Below are 19,378 nucleotides of genomic sequence, written 5' to 3'. Positions count from 1 at the left end.
CTCTCGTTTCAGTTTTTCCACATCCTCAGCCGTGGTCCTAAAACCCAAACGAGAACATACAACCTCCAGATTATCTTCAGAGTTCGACGACAATTTTATTCAAATGATCTCTTTCCTACGATAAGTTTATTTTTCATGTATACGAATGTCACCAACACGAGCGATCAACCTGCAGAGGTCATGTTGAAATAACTATGGAAGTTAGGTAATAAATAAATCCACGTGCAACACGGAGGTCCAGAAACACATGACATGACCTCTCCTGATCGTGGTTATGTTTCATAAATACCAATAGTCGGTTTCCTCGTTCTATTGTTGTGGGTTTGGTCCGTCGTGGACTGAAGACGGCGTGAAATTTGTTTCTTTATGAGTTTCTTTGAGTTTTACGCAGCGCGCCGACATCCAAGCTGCAGTCAGTATTAAAGTGTGTGAAGCACTTAGAACTTATTTTTATACCAGGAATTAATATCCAGACGCTATTTTGTACAGAGTTATTGTGCATTCTCTCGTGAATCAGCACTAATCTGTGATGAGCAGAGAGAATTGTGGGTATTCTTGAGGGGTTCCACGTCATGAAAGGGAACTGCTTTAATGAATTGTGATGTTTAATGATCCATAATCTGTCAGAAATAAAGAGACTAACAGCAATCTGTATGAGCAGCGGATTATTTCACTAAATTTCATATATTCCGTTATGAATATTTACACCCTCACAGGTCAGGTGGTTCACAGAACCCTGATCCACCTCCTGGAGAACCCGTCTGGTGACACTTGGGCATCAGAGATAGTGACTTATTAGAAAGAGAGTGAAACAAACACAGGACCTTCACCAGGAGACCGGATGTATCAAGACAGTGACTAACGTAGTCTGGTTGTTTCATGAGGCTGCGATGACCCTGAAGGTCACCAGAGGTCATTTTATAGAGTGAGGTCAATGTCTTCTAACTTCTGAACGCATCAACACAACGAGCTCATTCAAACTACATCGATACAACTCACGACGGTTTAGAAATATTCAAATACACCATTTTATAATAGTTGAACATAACACATTCATACTGAATATTTTTGTCCAGAACCGCGTGTGATTAGAACAAAGTGGGCGTGTCTTCAGACAGAAAAGTCAGCAACGTGTCGACGAACCAACGTTTCATAGAGAAGAGATGGAAAAGGCCCTGAAGCAGAGAAGAACTGGTCCGTTGTTCTGGACAACGTCCTCAGTCTCCTCAGTCGCTCTTCCTCCTTCTCCGTGAGCTCCTCCACGACTCCCACAGAGCTTTGTCTCTATTGTCCCCTCAGCCAACCCCAAAAGACCTGTTCTGACACCACTTATGTACTCCGGCAGAACCTCTGGTGTTCTCCAGCAGAACCTCTGGTGTCCACCAGCAGAACCTCTAGTTGACAACACAACAGGTGGCGATCAGCTTCTGGCCTCCCCTGGGAGCCCTCCAGGAGGATGCTACATGTCAGAGATGATGTCACCGATGGGCTTACCTGAGCATGGACGAGGAACCTGATGTTACACACAGAAGACACTTGCAGATTTGCGTAGTGTCTCAGTTCAGATTTCATAAAATACTTTTTTTTGATATCCCGCCCTGTGATCTGGATCTCTTTCCCGGTCCAACAAGTTTCATGAAATTCGGGCAAGAAGTGTTTCTGTAATCTCAGCCTGTAAACACACAAACTGAACTGACTGGTTCTATGAACTCTGAAGGACCAAGAGAGATGGTTTCTAATGCCAGAACCAATTAGAGATCTAGTAGAGCGACGATACTTAAGTGAGTTTAAAGTTAAATGAGTTACCACCAGGCTAGCTTGTTAGCACTTAGCTAGCCTGGTGGTAAATGTAGTTAGTAGTTAGTTTGAGCCGTGAAGATCCGGCTAACGTCCCACGCTGATGTTGCAGATCTTGCAGCTGGGGTCCTTCTTGGCGTTGACGGTGGACTGACTCATGAGCTGCTGCCCGCTGATCGGTGCCACCGTCCCCAAAGACAGGTCCACCGGCTCCGTGTAGATCACCTCCAAGATGACGTCCTGGGCGTGACGGAACGACAGCAAGCCGTCTTCCTCCTCGGCACAGCTCAGGAAGCGGTTGTCGGACCTGTTGAGTGCCGGCAGCCTCCCCTTACAGAACGCATCCCCAACGGAGCCGGCGGGAGCCAGGACCAGGATGACGTAGTGGTAGGACGTGTACATGCAGTAGAAATCCCCAAAGTAGACGTTGGTGTTCTGGTTGAAGAGGACGTCAGCTTGGATCTGGTGCAGAAACAAATACAGTGTATATAATATTATATATATCACTGTACAACCAGAACCAGTAGAGCTATGTCACCTGTACAACCAGAACCAGTAGAGCTATGTCACCTGTACAACCAGAACCAGTAGAGCTACGTCACCTGTACAACCATAACCAGTAGAGCTATGTCACCTGTACAACCAGAACCAGTAGAGCTATGTCACCTGTACAACCAGAACCAGTAGAGCTATGTCACCTGTACAACCAGAACCAGTAGAGCTGTATCTATGAGGGTTGTTAGGCCTCTAAAGGGTCCCTGAAAGACGAACCCCCCATGAGGCCTGGTCAGGTGACCTGTCGTGGGTACCTGGAAGCGGAAGGGTCCATACGGGGAGTCCTGGGGGGGTTTCCCGGTGTTGAACTCCGTGCTGCAGCTGAAGAACACCCCCTCCAGTTTGCCACTGATGGGCGACCCGTTGCTGCCGCTGTCGTCTTTCAGCGCCGGCAACATGAAGCGGCACTGAGCGTCTCTGGAGCGATACGACGGGCTGTGGACAGAACAGGGTTATAGGACACACACACACACACACACACACACACACACACACACACACACACACACACACACACACACACACACACACACACCTGGCCTGTTGGAAGTAGTCCTTCTGCTGGTTTCGGTAGAAGACGGTGAACGGCAACATCCTGCCGGCGATCGCCTCGGCTTTCTGCAACAGCTGGTTCAGATGGACGGTGGAGTAATCTACACACACACACACACACACACACACACACACACACACACACACACTTCAGAGACCTCTATGTTCCACCTGACGGGAATTACTCTGGACTTTGATCTCCATGGAGCCGCTGTAGCCTCGACTGGCTCATTCAAGTCAGGCTTTAAGCCCATTCACATTAAGCCCGACTTTTCTTATCCCGCTTTATTGTTGATGAAGGTATTTGAAAGGTGTAAATGTATAAATAATTGAATAGAATTCTTACTGCATTAACTTAAATCTATGAAAATACTGTGTGAAATATAACACAAAGACCCTTAAAGATGAAAAGGTCCCCATTAGATCCACTAAAACCATTACAGCATGAAAAAGATTTTTATTCTAATACTAATGACACACCAGATTGAGTCATTAAATATTCTAATACATGTTATTCTCCTGGTGTCCACTAGGGGCATCACTACTGTATTATAGAGATAATACGTGTTGTTCTCCTGGTGTCCACTAGGGGCATCACTACTGTATAATAGAGATAATACGTGTTGTTCTCCTGGTGTCCACTAGGGGCATCACTACTGTATAATAGAGATACTACATGTTATTCTCCTGGTGTCCACTAGGGGCATCACTACTGTATTATAGAGATACTACATGTTATTCTCCTGGTGTCCACTAGGGGCATCACTACTGTATAATAGAGATAATACATGTTGTTCTCCTGGTGTCCACTAGGGGCATCACTACTGTATTATAGAGATAATACATGTTGTTCTCCTGGTGTCCACTAGGGGCATCACTACTGTATTATAGAGGTAATACATGTTGTTCTCCTGGTGTCCACTAGGGGCATCACTACTGTATTATAGAGATCATTAAAGGGTCTGACCTGCGGTGCAGAACTCGATGATCTCGCTCCACTCAGAGACGGCGTAGTCTCCGTCCGGCTGTTTCGCGGCGGTCTGGACGGACACGGTGTACTCTGTGCGAGGACTCAGGAACCAATGACCTCGCACTGTCATCGGTAGAGGAACCGCCTTCGCCACCAGCTTCGTCGGGACGTCCTGAAAAACAAAGACGTTTTCAGTCGGTGCCGAAGAAGAGTTCAAAGACTTCAAATCAGGTCAAACTTGTTGGAACTCAAGGTCGACACTGAGGACGGTATTGGTTGGGCCTTGATTTTTTCAAAATAAAAGTACATATTTTATATATTAAACTATTCACGTTTCCAGCTTTTTCTAACTGAAGCGTTCCTCACACAATGCGTTCAAGGACGTTCAAGGACCATCAAAAAGATGATGACTATGACACGTTTTTAGCCGTGGATCTCAACATTCTGTTGGACCGACCTTGTGCTTGAACTTGTTCTCCTTCTTGTTCTCCTTCTTGTTGAGGTCGATGAAGTAGTGAGAGATCCTCTCTCGGCCCCGTCCGTCCATGTCCCAGCTGATGTGGAACGAATCACAGGTGACGTTACTGATCCAGGTCCGCTGAGGAACCGGCAGCTCGATGCCGCCATCTGCCGACTCCGTGGCTGCAAGAGAGTCAGTGCATCGCTTTAAAGGTGGAGTCAAAACACATCATTTATTAGTGGATTAAGATGCAGGAAACAATCAGTAAAATACCTGAGGATCAGAACTCATAATCAGCGTTAACACATGAAGCATAGACTTCTATACAACCAGAGGAGTCGCCCCCTGGTGGTCAGTAGAGAGAATGCAGCTTTAACACATGAAGCATAGACTTCTATACAACCAGAGGAGTCGCACCCTGGTGGTCAGGAAAGAGAATGCAGCTTTAACACATGAAGCATAGACTTCTATACAACCAGAGGAGTCGCACCCTGGTGGTCAGGATAGAGAATGCAGCTTTAACACATGAAGCATAGACTTCTATACAACCAGAGGAGTCGCTCCCTGGTGGTCAGTAGAGAGAATGCAGCTTTAACACATGAAGCATAGACTTCTATACAACCAGAGGAGTCGCCCCCTGGTGGTCAGGAGAGAGAATGCAGCTTTAACACATGAAGCATAGACTTCTATACAACCAGAGGAGTCGCCCCCTGGTGGTCAGTAGAGAGAATGCAGCTTTAACACATGAAGCATAGACTTCTATACAACCAGAGGAGTCGCCCCCTGGTGGTCAGTAGAGAGAATCCAGCTATGACGCATATACTTCTATACAACCAGAGGAGTCGCCCCCTGGTGGTCAGGAGAGAGAATGCAGCTTTAACACATGAAGCATAGACTTCTATACAACCAGAGGAGTCGCCCCCTGGTGGTCAGTAGAGAGAATGCAGCTTTAACACATGAAGCATAGCCTTCTATACAACCAGAGGAGTCGCTCCCTGGTGGTCAGTAGAGAGAATCCAGCTATGACGCATAGACTTCTATACAACCAGAGGAGTCGCCCCCTGGTGGTCAGGAGAGAGAATGCAGCTTTAACACATGAAGCATAGACTTCTATACAACCAGAGGAGACGCACCCTGGTGGTCAGTAGAGAGAATGCAGCTTTAACACATGAAGCATAGACTTCTATACAACCAGAAGAGTCGCCCCCTGGTGGTCAGTAGAGAGAATGCAGCTTTAACACATGAAGCATAGACTTCTATACAACCAGAGGAGTCGCTCCCTGGTGGTCAGTAGAGAGAATCCAGCTATGACGCATAGACTTCTATACAACCAGAGGAGTCGCTCCCTGGTGGTCAGTAGAGAGAATCCAGCTATGACGCATAGACTTCTATACAACCAGAGGAGTCGCCCCCTGGTGGTCAGGAGAGAGAATGCAGCTTTAACACATGAAGCATAGACTTCTATACAACCAGAGGAGTCGCCCCCTGGTGGTCAGGAGAGAGAATGCAGCTTTAACACATGAAGCATAGACTACTATACAACCAGAGTAGTCGCCCCCTGGTGGTCAAGAGAGAGAATGCAGCTTTAACACATGAAGCATAGACTACTATACAACCAGAGTAGTCGCCCCCTGGTGGTCAAGAGAGAGAATGCAGCTTTAACACATGAAGCATAGACTTCTATACAACCAGAGGAGTCGCCCCCTGGTGGTCAGGAGAGAGAATGCAGCTTTAACACATGAAGCATAGACTTCTATACAACCAGAGGAGTCACCCCCTGGTGGTCAGGAGAGAGAATGCAGCTTTAACACATGAAGCATAGACTACTATACAACCAGAGTAGTCGCCCCCTGGTGGTCAGGAGAGAGAATGCAGCTTTAACACATGAAGTATAGACTTCTATACAACCAGAGGAGTCACCCCCTGGTGGTCAGGAGAGAGAATGCAGCTTTAACACATGAAGCATAGACTACTATACAACCAGAGTAGTCGCCCCCTGGTGGTCAGGAGAGAGAATGCAACTTTAACACATGAACCTGGAGCAGGTTCAAGTTTTTGGTTGTGTTGCTATGTTGATTTTGCCAAACTTGCTTCGTGGAACCGAAAAGCCTGATTCATGTAATCTTAACCTGAAAATCATCCAGCTAACTACGTTAGCCAGGTACGAGGAATGGGGCCCTGGTTACTCAACAGAATGACTTCTTGTTTAACCAACATAGACAAAATAATCAAAACATAACGACAACACCACAAAGAGGCGTAAGACAACAAACAAACAAACACAAAATAAGAGGTATTTGCTCGTCAGCATCAACAAAGTGCTGAAAGAGCCTTAAAAACCCTGACGGACATTTCTGAGATTCAACGTGTGGATTATAGGAGATTATTACCCAACCCCCCCCCCCCCCCCCCCCCCCCCACACACACACACACACACACACACACACACACACACACACACTCACCTCCGTCACACAGCTGCAGACGGTTCAGGCTGCTGTGAGGATCCATCACGTTTCATCCAGAGAGGAAAGTGAAGAAAGAATCAGAGAGACGGTTCTCTCTCTATTTACATCAGAAGAACAGGTTCTCTGTTCTCTACCTGTTCAGGTACTCTGTTGTGTTTTTGTGTCTATTTCTTTTACACAAAACTAGATTCAGGAGGAGGAGGAGGAGGGGGAGGAGCAGTGGGGAGAGGGAGGAGCATAACATTACATTACATTACATTACATTACATTACATGTCATTTAGCTGACGCTTTTATCCAAAGTGACTTACAATAAGTGCATTAAACCATGAGTCCAAACTCAGAACAACAAGAATCAAGGAAGTACAATTTCTTCAATAAAGTTAAACTACAAAGTGCTATCAGTAAGAGACATTTAAGTGCTACTAAAGTGTTAAACTACAAAGTGCCATCAGTAAGAGACATTTAAGTGCTACTAAAGTGTTAAACTACAAAGTGCCATCGGTAAGAGACATTTAAGTGCTACCAAAGTGTTAAACGACAAAGTGCTATCAGTAAGAGACATTTAAGTGCTACTAAAGTGTTAAACTACAAAGTGCCATCAGTAAGAGACATTTAAGTGCTACTAAAGTGTTAAACTACAAAGTGCTATCGGTAAGAGACATTTAAGTGCTACTAAAGTGTTAAACTACAAAGTGCTATCGGTAAGAGACATTTAAGTGCTACTAAAGTGTTAAACTACAAAGTGCTATCGGTAAGAGACATTTAAGTGCTACTAAAGTGTTAAACTACAAAGTGCTATCAGTAAGAGACATTTAAGTGCTACTAAAGTGTTAAACTACAAAGTGCCATCGGTAAGAGACATTTAAGTGCTACTAAAGTGTTAAACTACAAAGTGCTATCGGTAAGAGACATTTAAGTGCTACTAAAGTGTTAAACTACAAAGTGCTATCGGTAAGAGACATTTAAGTGCTACTAAAGTGTTAAACTACAAAGTGCTATCGGTAAGAGACATTTAAGTGCTACTAAAGTGTTAAACTACAAAGTGCTATCGGTAAGAGACATTTAAGTGCTACTAAAGTGTTAAACTACAAAGTGCCATCAGTAAGAGACATTTAAGTGCTACCAAAGTGTTAAACTACAAAGTGCTATCAGTAAGAGACATTTAAGTGCTACTACGGCTCTACCTCCCCTATTCAAAGTGTAGTCACTAAGATGTGTTTGCGACGGAAGACGTAGAGCCTGGGGAGCAGTGGGGAGGAGCAGTGAGGAGGAGCAGTGGGGAGGAGCAGTGAGGAGGAGCAGTGGGGAGGAGCAGTGGGGGGGAGGAGTGAGGAGGAGCAGTGGGGGGGAGGAGCAGTGAGGAGGAGCAGTGGGGAGGAGCAGTGGGGGGGAGGAGTGAGGAGGAGCAGTGGGGGGGAGGAGCAGTGAGGAGGAGCAGTGGGGAGGAGCAGTGGGGGGGGAGGAGTGAGGAGGAGCAGTGGGGGGGGAGGAGTGAGGAGGAGCAGTGGGGGGGAGGAGCAGTGAGGAGGAGCAGTGGGGAGGAGCAGTGAGGATTACAGGCCTGACAGAGTGAATTAAAACAGCTCTTATATAAAGAGATTAACATGTGGAAATCACAGCTGTTTGTATTCTGTGTTCTACTTTATATTCATGTCTCACACACACACACACACACACACACACACACACAGATACATATACACACACACACACACACACACACACACACACACACACACACACACACAGAGATACATATACACACACACACACACAGTACGTTATCGTAGATCTTTATTTGCTTTAAAACATATACAAAAACATTAGAAATGTAGTGTGTGAAGAACTATTTAGTATTTAACACATTTCACAACAGTTAATAAAAAACAGAACTCAAAATAAAGAAAACAATAAATAAAAGTTTACAGCAGTTTGAGACTTTAATGCAGAATTAATATTCTAATATTTTAACATTTAATTAAAACTGAAATGTCGACGAAGATATAAAGAAGAACGGGTTAAAACACGGCAAATATACAATAATAGTTTTAATATGAAACCTCCGGCTGCTCCTCCAGCTCCCCTGGCTCCTCCCCCTGCCCCACTGGCTCCTCCCCCAGCTCCTCCTCCGGCGTCCCGTGCGCCCTGAAGCGGTACAGGCAGGTGTAGTCCTGGTGGCCCCAGTTGGACAAGACCTGGACCTCGATGATCTGGAAGGCTGCGTCGTTCCCCTTTAAAAAGACCAAGAGACCCATATTATTATTATTATTATTATTATTATTGATTCCTGGTCGACTCTTCATCCAGTATACGACGTCTGAGGGGTTTAAGATATAAACCAAATACTCTAAATGAAGGTCATTAATGAACCCAATGGGCTTTGTTTTCATTTATATGAAGCAGATTTTATTTTAAACTCATTTCATTCCTATAATTTAACTTTTTACTTCTCTGCTTGTATGTTAAACATATTTAATTTTATTCTTTGCCGCATTAATAAATAAACAAACAAGGACTTGAAATGACGAGGCGGTTCCTCTAACGCGGTCTACAGGAGACTCACAAGGACCCTGAAGGTCTGCAGAGCCTCTCCGGCCTCGTCGTAGGTGAAGGAGCCCAGCAGCTTCCCCCCCTGCTGACCCTCATCCTCCAGACCCTGAAGACAACAACAGACAGGAGTAAACATGCAGATGTCCGACGGTCAGCGAAGCGGCCGTGGTCTCTCTGGCTCACGTAGACGCTGAAGTCTCGCGGGGCGCTGCTCAGACGGCCCCCGCTGGGCGCCAGCGCTTTGGGGAGGTGCTCCAGGGAGAAGGAGGTGGGGAGGATCCTCCTGGAGAGGCGGAGCACCAGGACGCCGGCAGAGCCCTTGAAGGCCCAGCAGCTCCCTGGATGGACGTCGGGCTGCGGGTCAGACACGCGTTATGAAACTAAGACTGGAACGTGTACTAGTACTTCAAGAGTACACAGTACACAGTACGAGGCCGGTGTACAGGTGAGGTACCTGGATCACGGCTCGAGGAGACTGGGAGAAATACCAGAGGGGAACCCCGAACAGGCTGTACAGCGCCACCTTGGTCTGGTGGGTCTCCGAGCAGCGAGTGTTCAGGACGCTGCCCCCTGCAGGGCAACACCAGAACAGCACACGTAAGGGAGAGCGACCGCAGGCCGACCCCCCAGAACATTAAAACCTGGTTTTGTTTCTGACCTCCAGACTCCAGAGCGAAGTCCGCCAGGCCGGTTCGGTCCTGAGAAAACAGGCGCAGAGCGTTCCTCACGATCTCACGGACGTCCTGCAAGAGACGCAGTCAGTGAATGCAGCAGGAGGGGAGGAGTCAACGTGAGAGAAGGAAGCGTTGGGTGGTTGGTCATGATGTCAGCACATTCTCATGATGCGTTCAGGCTCCGCTCAGTGAACATGAGTACTGGCTGAAGGTAAATGATAACGTTCTCATGGTGCGTTCAGGCTCCGCTCAGTGAACATGAGTACTGGCTGAAGGTAAATGATAACGTTCTCATGGTGCGTTCAGGCTCCGCTCAGTGAACATGAGTACTGGCTGAAGGTAAATGATAACGTTCTCATGATGCGTTCAGGCTCTGCTCAGTGAACATGAGTACTGGCTGAAGGTAAATGATAACGTTCTCATGATGCGTTCAGGCTCTGCTCAGTGAACATGAGTACTGGCTGAAGGTAAATGATAACGTTCTCATGGTGCTTTCAGGCTCTGCTCAGTGAAAGTAAGCATTGGCTGAAGGTACATGATAACGTTCTCATGATGCGTTCAGGTGTAATCTAGTAAAAGGTAGTGTTTTCACATGAATATAAAATAGATTAATTATTATGTTTGACTTCATTAACACTGATGATGAATGTAAAATAATATGCGTACAATACAATAATAAAACCATAGATGAGTAGAAGTAGATCCACCACCCTCACCTCCTGCGTCACGCCGGCCTGCAGGACCTCCTCCCTGACCGCCGCCCCCCCGCGGTGCAGGCGGAGGTCCTGCAGGATGCTGAGCTCCAGAGAGGAGAGCGCCGCCTGCAGGTCGGCCCCGCTGACGTACCGCAGCGACAGCCACTGGAGGAGAGACTCCGGGGCATCGCCCCCGTCTCCAGGGGCCCCGCCCCCCACCGCCAGCTGGTTGCCGTAGACCAGAACCCGGACCTCCTCACGGACCTGAGCGGAGACCTGAGCGGAGACCAACAAGCGGTTATTGTGAAGCGTGTACATGTCCAGTAAACTAAGAGTCTCCTCTCACCGTCTGCTGGATCCGGTCCAGACCGCCGGACAGACCCTGAACGCCACGCCGCACGTCCTCCAGAGCCACTTCCAACCGAGAAATCTCTGCCAGCAAGGCATCATGGGACGGACGGTTCACACCGTCTCTGCAAGAAGACAAGACCGCTGCAGTCCGAGAGGCTCCACGAGGTTCTTCATCACTTCAAACACAACTACAGCTGATCAGTGAAGAGGAGGATGAAGGTTACCCGACAGCAGCTGGAAGTGTTGATGAAGGAGAGACGGGTGGAGCAGCTTCTGGTCTCCACGGCACCTCCTGAGGACCACCACAAACACCAGCCTTCAAACGAGGGGCCTCAACCTGACCACAAGGGGCCATAATCCCGACGAAGGGGCCTTGAACCTGACTAAAAAGGGGCATTGAACCTGACTAAGAAGGGCATTGAACCTGACTAAGAAGGGGCCTTGAACTGACTAAGAAGGGGCCTTAAACTGACTAAGAAGGGGCATTGAACCTGACTAAGAAGGGGCCTTGAACCTGACTAAGAAGGGGCCTTGAACCTGACTAAGAAGGGCATTGAACCTGACTAAGAAGGGGCCTTGAACCTGACTAAGAAGGGGCCTTGAACCTGACTAAGAAGGGCATTGAACCTGACTAAGAAGGGCATTGAACCTGACTAAGAAGGGGCCTTGAACCTGACTAAGAAGGGCCTTGAACCTGACTAAGAAGGGGCCTTGAACCTGACTAAGAAGGGGCCTTGAACCTGACTAAGAAGGGCATTGAACCTGACTAAGAAGGGCATTGAACCTGACTAAGAAGGGGCCTTGAACCTGACTAAGAAGGGGCATTGAACCTGACTAAGAAGGGGCCTTGAACCTGACTAAGAAGGGCCTTGAACCTGACTAAGAAGGGCCTTGAACCTGACTAAGAAGGGGCCTTGAACCTGACTAAGAAGGGCATTGAACCTGAGAGAATGCAGCTTTAACACATGAAGCATAGCCTTCTATACAACCAGAGGAGTCGCTCCCTGGTGGTCAGTAGAGAGAATCCAGCTATGACGCATAGACTTCTATACAACCAGAGGAGTCGCCCCCTGGTGGTCAGGAGAGAGAATGCAGCTTTAACACATGAAGCATAGACTTCTATACAACCAGAGGAGACGCACCCTGGTGGTCAGTAGAGAGAATGCAGCTTTAACACATGAAGCATAGACTTCTATACAACCAGAAGAGTCGCCCCCTGGTGGTCAGTAGAGAGAATGCAGCTTTAACACATGAAGCATAGACTTCTATACAACCAGAGGAGTCGCTCCCTGGTGGTCAGTAGAGAGAATCCAGCTATGACTAAGAAGGGCATTGAACCTGACTAAGGGGCATTGAACCTGACGAAGAAGGGGCCTTGAACCTGACTAAGAAGGGGCCTTGAACCTGACTAAAAAGGGGCATTGAACCTGACTAAGAAGGGGCCTTAAACTGACTAAGAAGGGGCCTTAAACTGACTAAGAAGGGGCCTTAAACTGACTAAGAAGGGGCATTGAACCTGACTAAGAAGGGCATTGAACCTGACTAAGAAGGGGCCTTGAACCTGACTAAGAAGGGCCTTGAACCTGACTAAGAAGGGCCTTGAACCTGACTAAGAAGGGGCCTTGAACCTGACTAAGAAGGGCATTGAACCTGAGAGAATGCAGCTTTAACACATGAAGCATAGCCTTCTATACAACCAGAGGAGTCGCTCCCTGGTGGTCAGTAGAGAGAATCCAGCTATGACGCATAGACTTCTATACAACCAGAGGAGTCGCCCCCTGGTGGTCAGGAGAGAGAATGCAGCTTTAACACATGAAGCATAGACTTCTATACAACCAGAGGAGACGCACCCTGGTGGTCAGTAGAGAGAATGCAGCTTTAACACATGAAGCATAGACTTCTATACAACCAGAAGAGTCGCCCCCTGGTGGTCAGTAGAGAGAATGCAGCTTTAACACATGAAGCATAGACTTCTATACAACCAGAGGAGTCGCTCCCTGGTGGTCAGTAGAGAGAATCCAGCTATGACTAAGAAGGGCATTGAACCTGACTAAGAAGGGGCATTGAACCTGACTAAGGGGCATTGAACCTGACGAAGAAGGGGCCTTGAACCTGACTAAGAAGGGGCCTTGAACCTGACTAAGAAGGGGCCTTGAACCTGACTAAGAAGGGGCCTTGAACCTGACTAAGAAGGGGCCTTGAACCTGACTAAGAAGGGCCTTGAACCTGACTAAGAAGGGCCTTGAACCTGACTAAGAAGGGGCCTTGAACCTGACTAAGAAGGGGCCTTGAACCTGACTAAGAAGGGGCCTTAAACTGACTAAGAAGGGGCCTTGAACCTGACTAAGAAGGGGCCTTGAACCTGACTAAGAAGGGGCCTTGAACCTGACTAAGAAGGGGCCTTAAACTGACTAAGAAGGGGCCTTGAACCTGACTAAGAAGGGGCCTTGAACCTGACTAAGAAGGGGCCTTGAACCTGACTAAGAAGGGGCCTTGAACCTGACTAAGAAGGGGCCTTAAACCTGACTAAGAAGGGCCTTAAACTGACTAAGAAGGGGCCTTGAACCTGACTAAGAAGGGGCCTTAAACCTGACTAAGAAGGGCCTTAAACTGACTAAGAAGGGGCCTTGAACCTGACTAAGAAGGGCCTTAAACTGACTAAGAAGGGCCTTAAACTGACTAAGAAGGGGCCTTGAACCTGACTAAGAAGGGGCCTTAAACCTGACTAAGAAGGGCCTTAAACTGACTAAGAAGGGCCTTAAACTGACTAAGGTACCTGGGTTCTGGCTGCCAGTGTCTGCAGCTGCAGCTCCAGCTGATCCAGACGAGACGCTTGACTTTGCTGCTGTAATGAAACAGATTAAAGAAAAGAATTGAATGCACCGGTACCCTTTTAACCCCGTACCACGCCCGGTACCCTTTTAACCACGCCCGGTACCCTTTTAATCCCGTACCCTTTTAACCCCGTACCACGCCCGGTACCCTTTTAACCACGCCCGGTACCCTTTTAATCCCGTACCCTTTTAACCCCGTCCGGTACCCTTTTACCCGTACTAAGCCCGGTACCCTTTTAATCCCGTACCCTTTTAACCCCGTCCGGTACCCTTTTACCCGTACTACGCCCGGTACCCTTTTAACCCCGTACTACGCCCGGTACCCTTTTAACCCCGTCCGGTACCCTTTTACCCGTACTACGCCCGGTACCCTTTAACCCCGTCCGGTACCCTTTTACCCGTACTACGCCCGGTACCCTTTTAACCCCGTACTACGCCCGGTACCCTTTTAACCCCGTCCGGTACCCTTTTACCCGTACTACGCCCGGTACCCTTTTAACCCCGTACCCTTTTAACCCCGTCCGGTACCTTTAACCCCGTCCGGTACCCTTTTACCCGTACTACGCCCGGTACCCTTTTAACCCCGTACCCTTTTAACCCCGTCCGGTACCCTTTTACCCGTACTACGCCCGGTACCCTTTTAACCTCGTACCCTTTTAACCCAGTCCGGTACCCTTTTACCCGTACTACGCCCGGTATCCTTTTACCCGTACTACGCCCGGTACCCTTTTAACCCCGTCCGGTACCCTTTTAACCCCGTACTACGCCCGGTATCCTTTTACCCGTACTACGCCTCTGCCGATATTCCCGTCTCAGAGATGAGTCCAGTACCTTTTCCGTCTGCCATCTGTCCAGGTGCTGGTTCAGCAGGTCCCTGATCCAGGGCCCAGACTGCTCTCTGTGGTTCTGATCCGAGACCAGCTGCTGCAGGTCGGTGTAGAGCCGCAGCACCTCCGTGTGTCTCCGCCCGCTGGCCTCCACGTGGTGCCACAGCGCCGCCTGACTCTCCTCCAGGCGGCCGAGCCGGAGCGCCGACTCCTCCTGTGAAGGAGCACCTCGAATGTTGGTGAAAAGCTCATCAGAGAAGCTGAAGAAGATTTAAGGACCAGATGCGTTTCCTTTGAAGACTTGAGGCGACTGATCCTGAAGAACTTCAACAGTCATCGACACACAAGGTCCAAATAAGAGCACTTCAGCCTCATGTGGCCAAAAGGAGTATTACAACAACACACGTCTCAGACTTCTGGAGCGTTTGGACCATTTAAAATCACAGAGATGATAAAACCTGTTGAATGGACACAGCAGCCGGCGTCAGTACCTCCTCCACTGCAGCTGGAGGTCGACCGTCGGGCGGTAGCACCTCCTTTGACTCCTCCTCGGTGGCCTCTGCCGGACGGCTCTCGACGGACCAGAAGCCCGAGACCACCGTCCCCATTTCTGAGGCGACGCCAGCTGGACCGAACCAACACAGGCCTGAAGGAGATTAATATGTTACCTCTGAAGTCGTAACCTTATTCAATGTGTTAACATGAGGAGGAAGACGTACTGAAGAAGAGGAGCAGCAGAGGAAGGAGGACCAGGAGGAGCCGGAGAGGAAACCTGCAGGAGAAACAACCAGTTTATCAACTCTTTACAGGTTTATGAGCATCTATCAAATAAACCTCATATGTACCCAGTCAGGAGGAAGCTGCAGGTCATGTGACGCCATCGTTTGATGAGCCTCCTGAACACGTCACCTACACACACACACACACACACACACACACACACACCTTAACGATTACAGATAGAAGCTTTTCACCAGAAGAGACGATCATGTGAAATGAAGTCTGCAGATTAAATCAGAAGAGAAAGAAGGAAACAAGAAGCTCAGTTTCTTTAACCTGAAGATGAGTCAATGGGAGTCAAAGCTAACTGGGAGCTAAACTCCCAGTTAGCAGGAATATGTAACCAACTGTTGAGGGAAGAATCTTCATTTCAGGACATTCATGTCATTAATAACAGAAAGTCATTGACATGCAGGAGAAGGAGGAGGAGACGGAGGAAGAGGAGCATCACACAAACAAACATGGCGGCTGGGCGGCGACCTCAGAGCCTCCGGCGCTCCGAGAGGATGAAAACATTTTCTTGGTCGGAGGCCAAACAGCTGAAGCTGCAGTTTGAGTCAGAAACGAAGCTGAGGAGGAAGAAGAGGAGGAGGAGGAGGAGGGGAGAGACTGGAGCACCTGAAGCTCATCTGATCACAACATGTTGTTTACATGTTGTTGTCGTATTGATCAATATGTAAACATGTAAGAACGTCACTGATGTCCATAATAAATTAATAATCCATCATAATAAACAGAGTCAGCCTGGTTCTTTGACCTGTGAGACCCGCAGCGCTCCACATCAGCCCCCACAGACAGGAAGCCCGTGAGGACCAGGACCAGGACCAGGACCTGGACCTGGACCAGGACCAGGAGTGCTGCTTCTCCTGACAGCCGTCACCTGTGGGCGTCAGCAGCAAGTTCAACGCAGTCATTTAGATCAGGATCAATAAAGACCACCACTTGAACCCGGTCCCCAGAGAGACCACCACATGAACCCGGTCCCCAGAGAGACCACCACATGAACCCGGTCCCCAGAGAGACCACCACATGAACCCGGTCCCCAGAGAGACCACCACATGAACCCGGTCCCCAGAGACTTACACAAAGATCCGTCAGGGGGCGGCGCCTTCCAGGTCACGGTGGACCTCTTCAGGTCCATGACTCCACAGAGACCGGATCGAGCTGCAACAGAGAGGAGATGCAGTCAGCAGCAGACTGTGCGCCTCCTGGGGGGGGGGGGGGGGGGGGGGGGGGGGGTTCATTTGCATTTCACCATGGCAATAACCAAAGTGAGGGGGTTGGGAGGGTAACCTGAGGACAGGAAACAAAGCATCATGGGAAATGGAATAGTTCCTCTGTGAAGGGTTTGTTCTCCTGGTTTTACTGGGCCTTCAGGTTCTAGGGGTTTATACCCACGTGATCCAGTCTCTACCACACAGCTTCATAAACTGGTACCTGGGGGGGTACCAGTCGACACCCACAGATCTGAGATCTGTATCTGGACTAAATAAGTGATTGGTGTCCGTAGTGCTAGTGACCTCTTGACCTTTAATGTTCTAACAGAAAGGTCTAGAGACTTGTTAGGAAGGTTTAGGAGGCTCTGGGAGTCCTATATCAGGGTCTAGTGGTGCAGCTAGTTCTCTAGCAGCTTATAGGGGTCCCCTCTGTGGTTTTAGAGGTCCCACAGGTAGTTTAAAGTCCTTTAAATGGTTTTGTGGTGTTTTAGGAGGTTCTGCTGGTCACTGAAGGGGGTTTATAGGTCCTTTGGGTTGTCCTTGGAAAACTAATGCGGTTCTAGGGTTCATGAGGATTTTCTACTGGCCATTGAGGAGATAAGGCTGCTGTAGGACATTCTAGTGTTCATTTAGGACAATCTACTGGTCATTGAGGAAGTTCTAGTACTCCTTTAGGACTATCCATTGGTCATTGGGAAGATAGGCTCCTGTAGGAAGTTCTAGTGGACCTAAAAGAAGCTCTATTGGTTCTAGGGGTCCTCTGTGTGGTTCTAGTGGAGAAGTTTATAAGTCTGTAGAAGAAGAAAGAACATCTGAAACAGGAAGTGAGTGATGAGAGAAGGTGACAGCCAGGTAAAGGAGTTCAGGTGAGGTTCCCCAACAGAGGACTGGACACCCGTGTCGGGCAGGACCCAAGTGGACCGGTACGACCCCCCAGCTGGTAGAAGTCAGTACCTCCATGTCGGTTCTTCGTCCGCGAGAGGAGCTCTCGACACACCTGCCAGGTGTGTGTGAGCGCACACACACACCTGGCTGCAGCAGTCCTAACCCACAGCAGGAACCACAGCTGCAGAACACCTAGAAGAGAGACGAAGGTCTAGAGGACGCCTCGGAGGGGGGTGGAGCACCTGAAGGAGGCTCAGTAAAGACCGGCTCACCCGTCTTGGTCCTGAGGCTCCGGTCTCGGCAGTAGAGGGTGGAGCCGCCGGGCTCCGGGGAGGAGGTGCACTTGGAGAAGGAGCGGTACGTGGAGACAGACCGGTGCTTCAGGACCTCTGGGTCCAGAGAGCTCTGGTCCTCTACGGTGGTGCTCTCTGGAGCGATCAAATCAATCATCAATTAACAAACGATTCATTTCATATCAATTAACCTTTGAAATAAGAGACGCTTTAATATTCATAAGAGGATACATTGACCTGTAACAGGAAGAGGAAACAGACTTCACTTGTCCCTCCAAAATAAAATACCTTCTCACTGAGGCGTGGCTGTGAGGAAGGAAGGAAGGAAGGAGGGAGGATGAGTAAAAGAGGAGGAGTCGTACCCCAGAAGGTGTCGACCAGCATGGACTCCTGCACCGAGGACTCCTCCAGCAGGGAGGACAGCAAGGAGGCGTCGGAGGTGACGCTGCTGCTGAGGAGGCCGCCTCCTCCTCCTCCTCCAACAGGAGTGTTGAGGAGAGACTCGGAGCAGGAGGAGGAGAGGAGGTTCTGAGAGCGCCGAGGCTTCAACGACCTGCAGGAGGAGAGAGACTGGAAAGATGAAGGGAGAAGAAGGAGGAGTCATCAAGATGACCTGAACTCACCTTTTGTTGCTCCTCCAGCTGGCTCCTCCCACACTGAAGGAGGCGCTGCTGTGAGGAAGAACCCGGTCCAACAGGCCTTCTTCCAGCCGGAGGCTTCGTCTGGACATGATCTGTGAGGAGGTCCTGATGAGGAGCAGGAAGGGTTTCAACCCTAAAATACAATCTTATATTTAAATAATGTCTCTATAAAATGAATGATAGAGGGGGTGGAGAACAAAGATCAAAGGTGGAGGAAGAGGATTGATCTGTAGTTGTAGTAAAAACATTGATTCATCAGTAAAATGTGGTACTTCTATATCTGATGTTTCTGGACCAACTAATATGAATATTACTGCTATATTGTGTGGTATGTTAGACACATGCAGTAAGAAGTACTACGTTTAAAATACAAGTAACTGCAGTAGATGTACTTAATGTCACTTATAGTATAACTTGTGTTTATATATATTCTCTATGAGGCAGTTTAAACATTTATAATTAATTATACATTAACTAAACTTTTAAAAGCTCCCCACGTGTGTTTAAAGGGCCTGTCGGCCTGCAGCCAATCAGCACACAGCCTCAGAGATGGCGTCTCAGCGGACCAATGAAACTCCAGGATGGGCGGGGCCCCGGTGTCTCGGCGCCTTCCGGTCCGGATTCAAACCACCGACACCGAATAAAAAGAGAATATAAACTATTCACGTTCAGCGGAGTCCCGAACAAGATGGCGCCCGTCCCCCCGCAGAGATGGAGGCTTCCTACGCACGTGACGTCACCGTTAACGCCGGAACAACGACTGTTTCCGGTCCGCTCTCCCGTTCAGTGACGTTCTTCTAAATGTCGGCCAACGGACGACCGGCGGA

General features: G+C 48.6%; 2 protein-coding genes across 5 annotated transcripts; both read right to left on the bottom strand.

Annotated features, from left to right (window-relative positions):
• Positions 1-1,884: 1,884 nt before the first annotated feature.
• Positions 1,885-6,845, bottom strand: LOC117749147 (phytanoyl-CoA hydroxylase-interacting protein-like). The gene is made up of 6 exons (XM_034559370.1): positions 6,800-6,845; positions 4,332-4,516; positions 3,872-4,046; positions 2,888-3,005; positions 2,607-2,787; positions 1,885-2,259 (listed from the first exon to the last, which is right to left on the bottom strand). Exons 1-6 carry the CDS (start codon positions 6,843-6,845, stop codon positions 1,885-1,887), a joined length of 1,080 nt encoding a protein of 359 aa, XP_034415261.1.
• Positions 6,846-8,585: 1,740 nt separating this feature from the next.
• LOC117748342 (SUN domain-containing protein 1-like) lies at positions 8,586-19,359 on the bottom strand. Of its 4 annotated transcripts, XM_034557999.1 has the most exons (20): positions 19,049-19,359; positions 18,534-18,684; positions 18,273-18,463; positions 17,890-18,045; positions 17,687-17,809; positions 16,599-16,679; positions 16,273-16,395; positions 15,581-15,644; positions 15,455-15,507; positions 15,227-15,381; positions 14,740-14,949; positions 13,851-13,919; positions 11,299-11,366; positions 11,070-11,196; positions 10,745-10,999; positions 10,013-10,097; positions 9,809-9,924; positions 9,538-9,708; positions 9,368-9,460; positions 8,586-9,035 (listed from the first exon to the last, which is right to left on the bottom strand). In XM_034557999.1, the coding sequence occupies exons 2-20, from the start codon at positions 18,638-18,640 to the stop codon at positions 8,853-8,855; spliced, it is 2,430 nt and encodes an 809-aa protein (XP_034413890.1). In that variant the 5' UTR covers positions 18,641-18,684; positions 19,049-19,359; the 3' UTR covers positions 8,586-8,852. The 4 variants fall into 4 exon arrangements, with proteins under 4 accessions (XP_034413890.1, XP_034413887.1, XP_034413889.1 ...); XM_034557996.1 differs by having other exon boundaries at positions 9,368-9,708; positions 18,534-18,656; XM_034557998.1 differs by having other exon boundaries at positions 9,368-9,708; positions 18,534-18,656; positions 19,218-19,359.
• Between the last annotated feature and the right edge of the window lie 19 nt (positions 19,360-19,378).

This window comes from Cyclopterus lumpus, chromosome 19, assembly GCF_009769545.1.
Source record: "Cyclopterus lumpus isolate fCycLum1 chromosome 19, fCycLum1.pri, whole genome shotgun sequence".
Taxonomy (NCBI): domain Eukaryota; kingdom Metazoa; phylum Chordata; class Actinopteri; order Perciformes; family Cyclopteridae; genus Cyclopterus; species Cyclopterus lumpus.
This window is presented reverse-complemented; position numbering and strand designations above follow the sequence as displayed.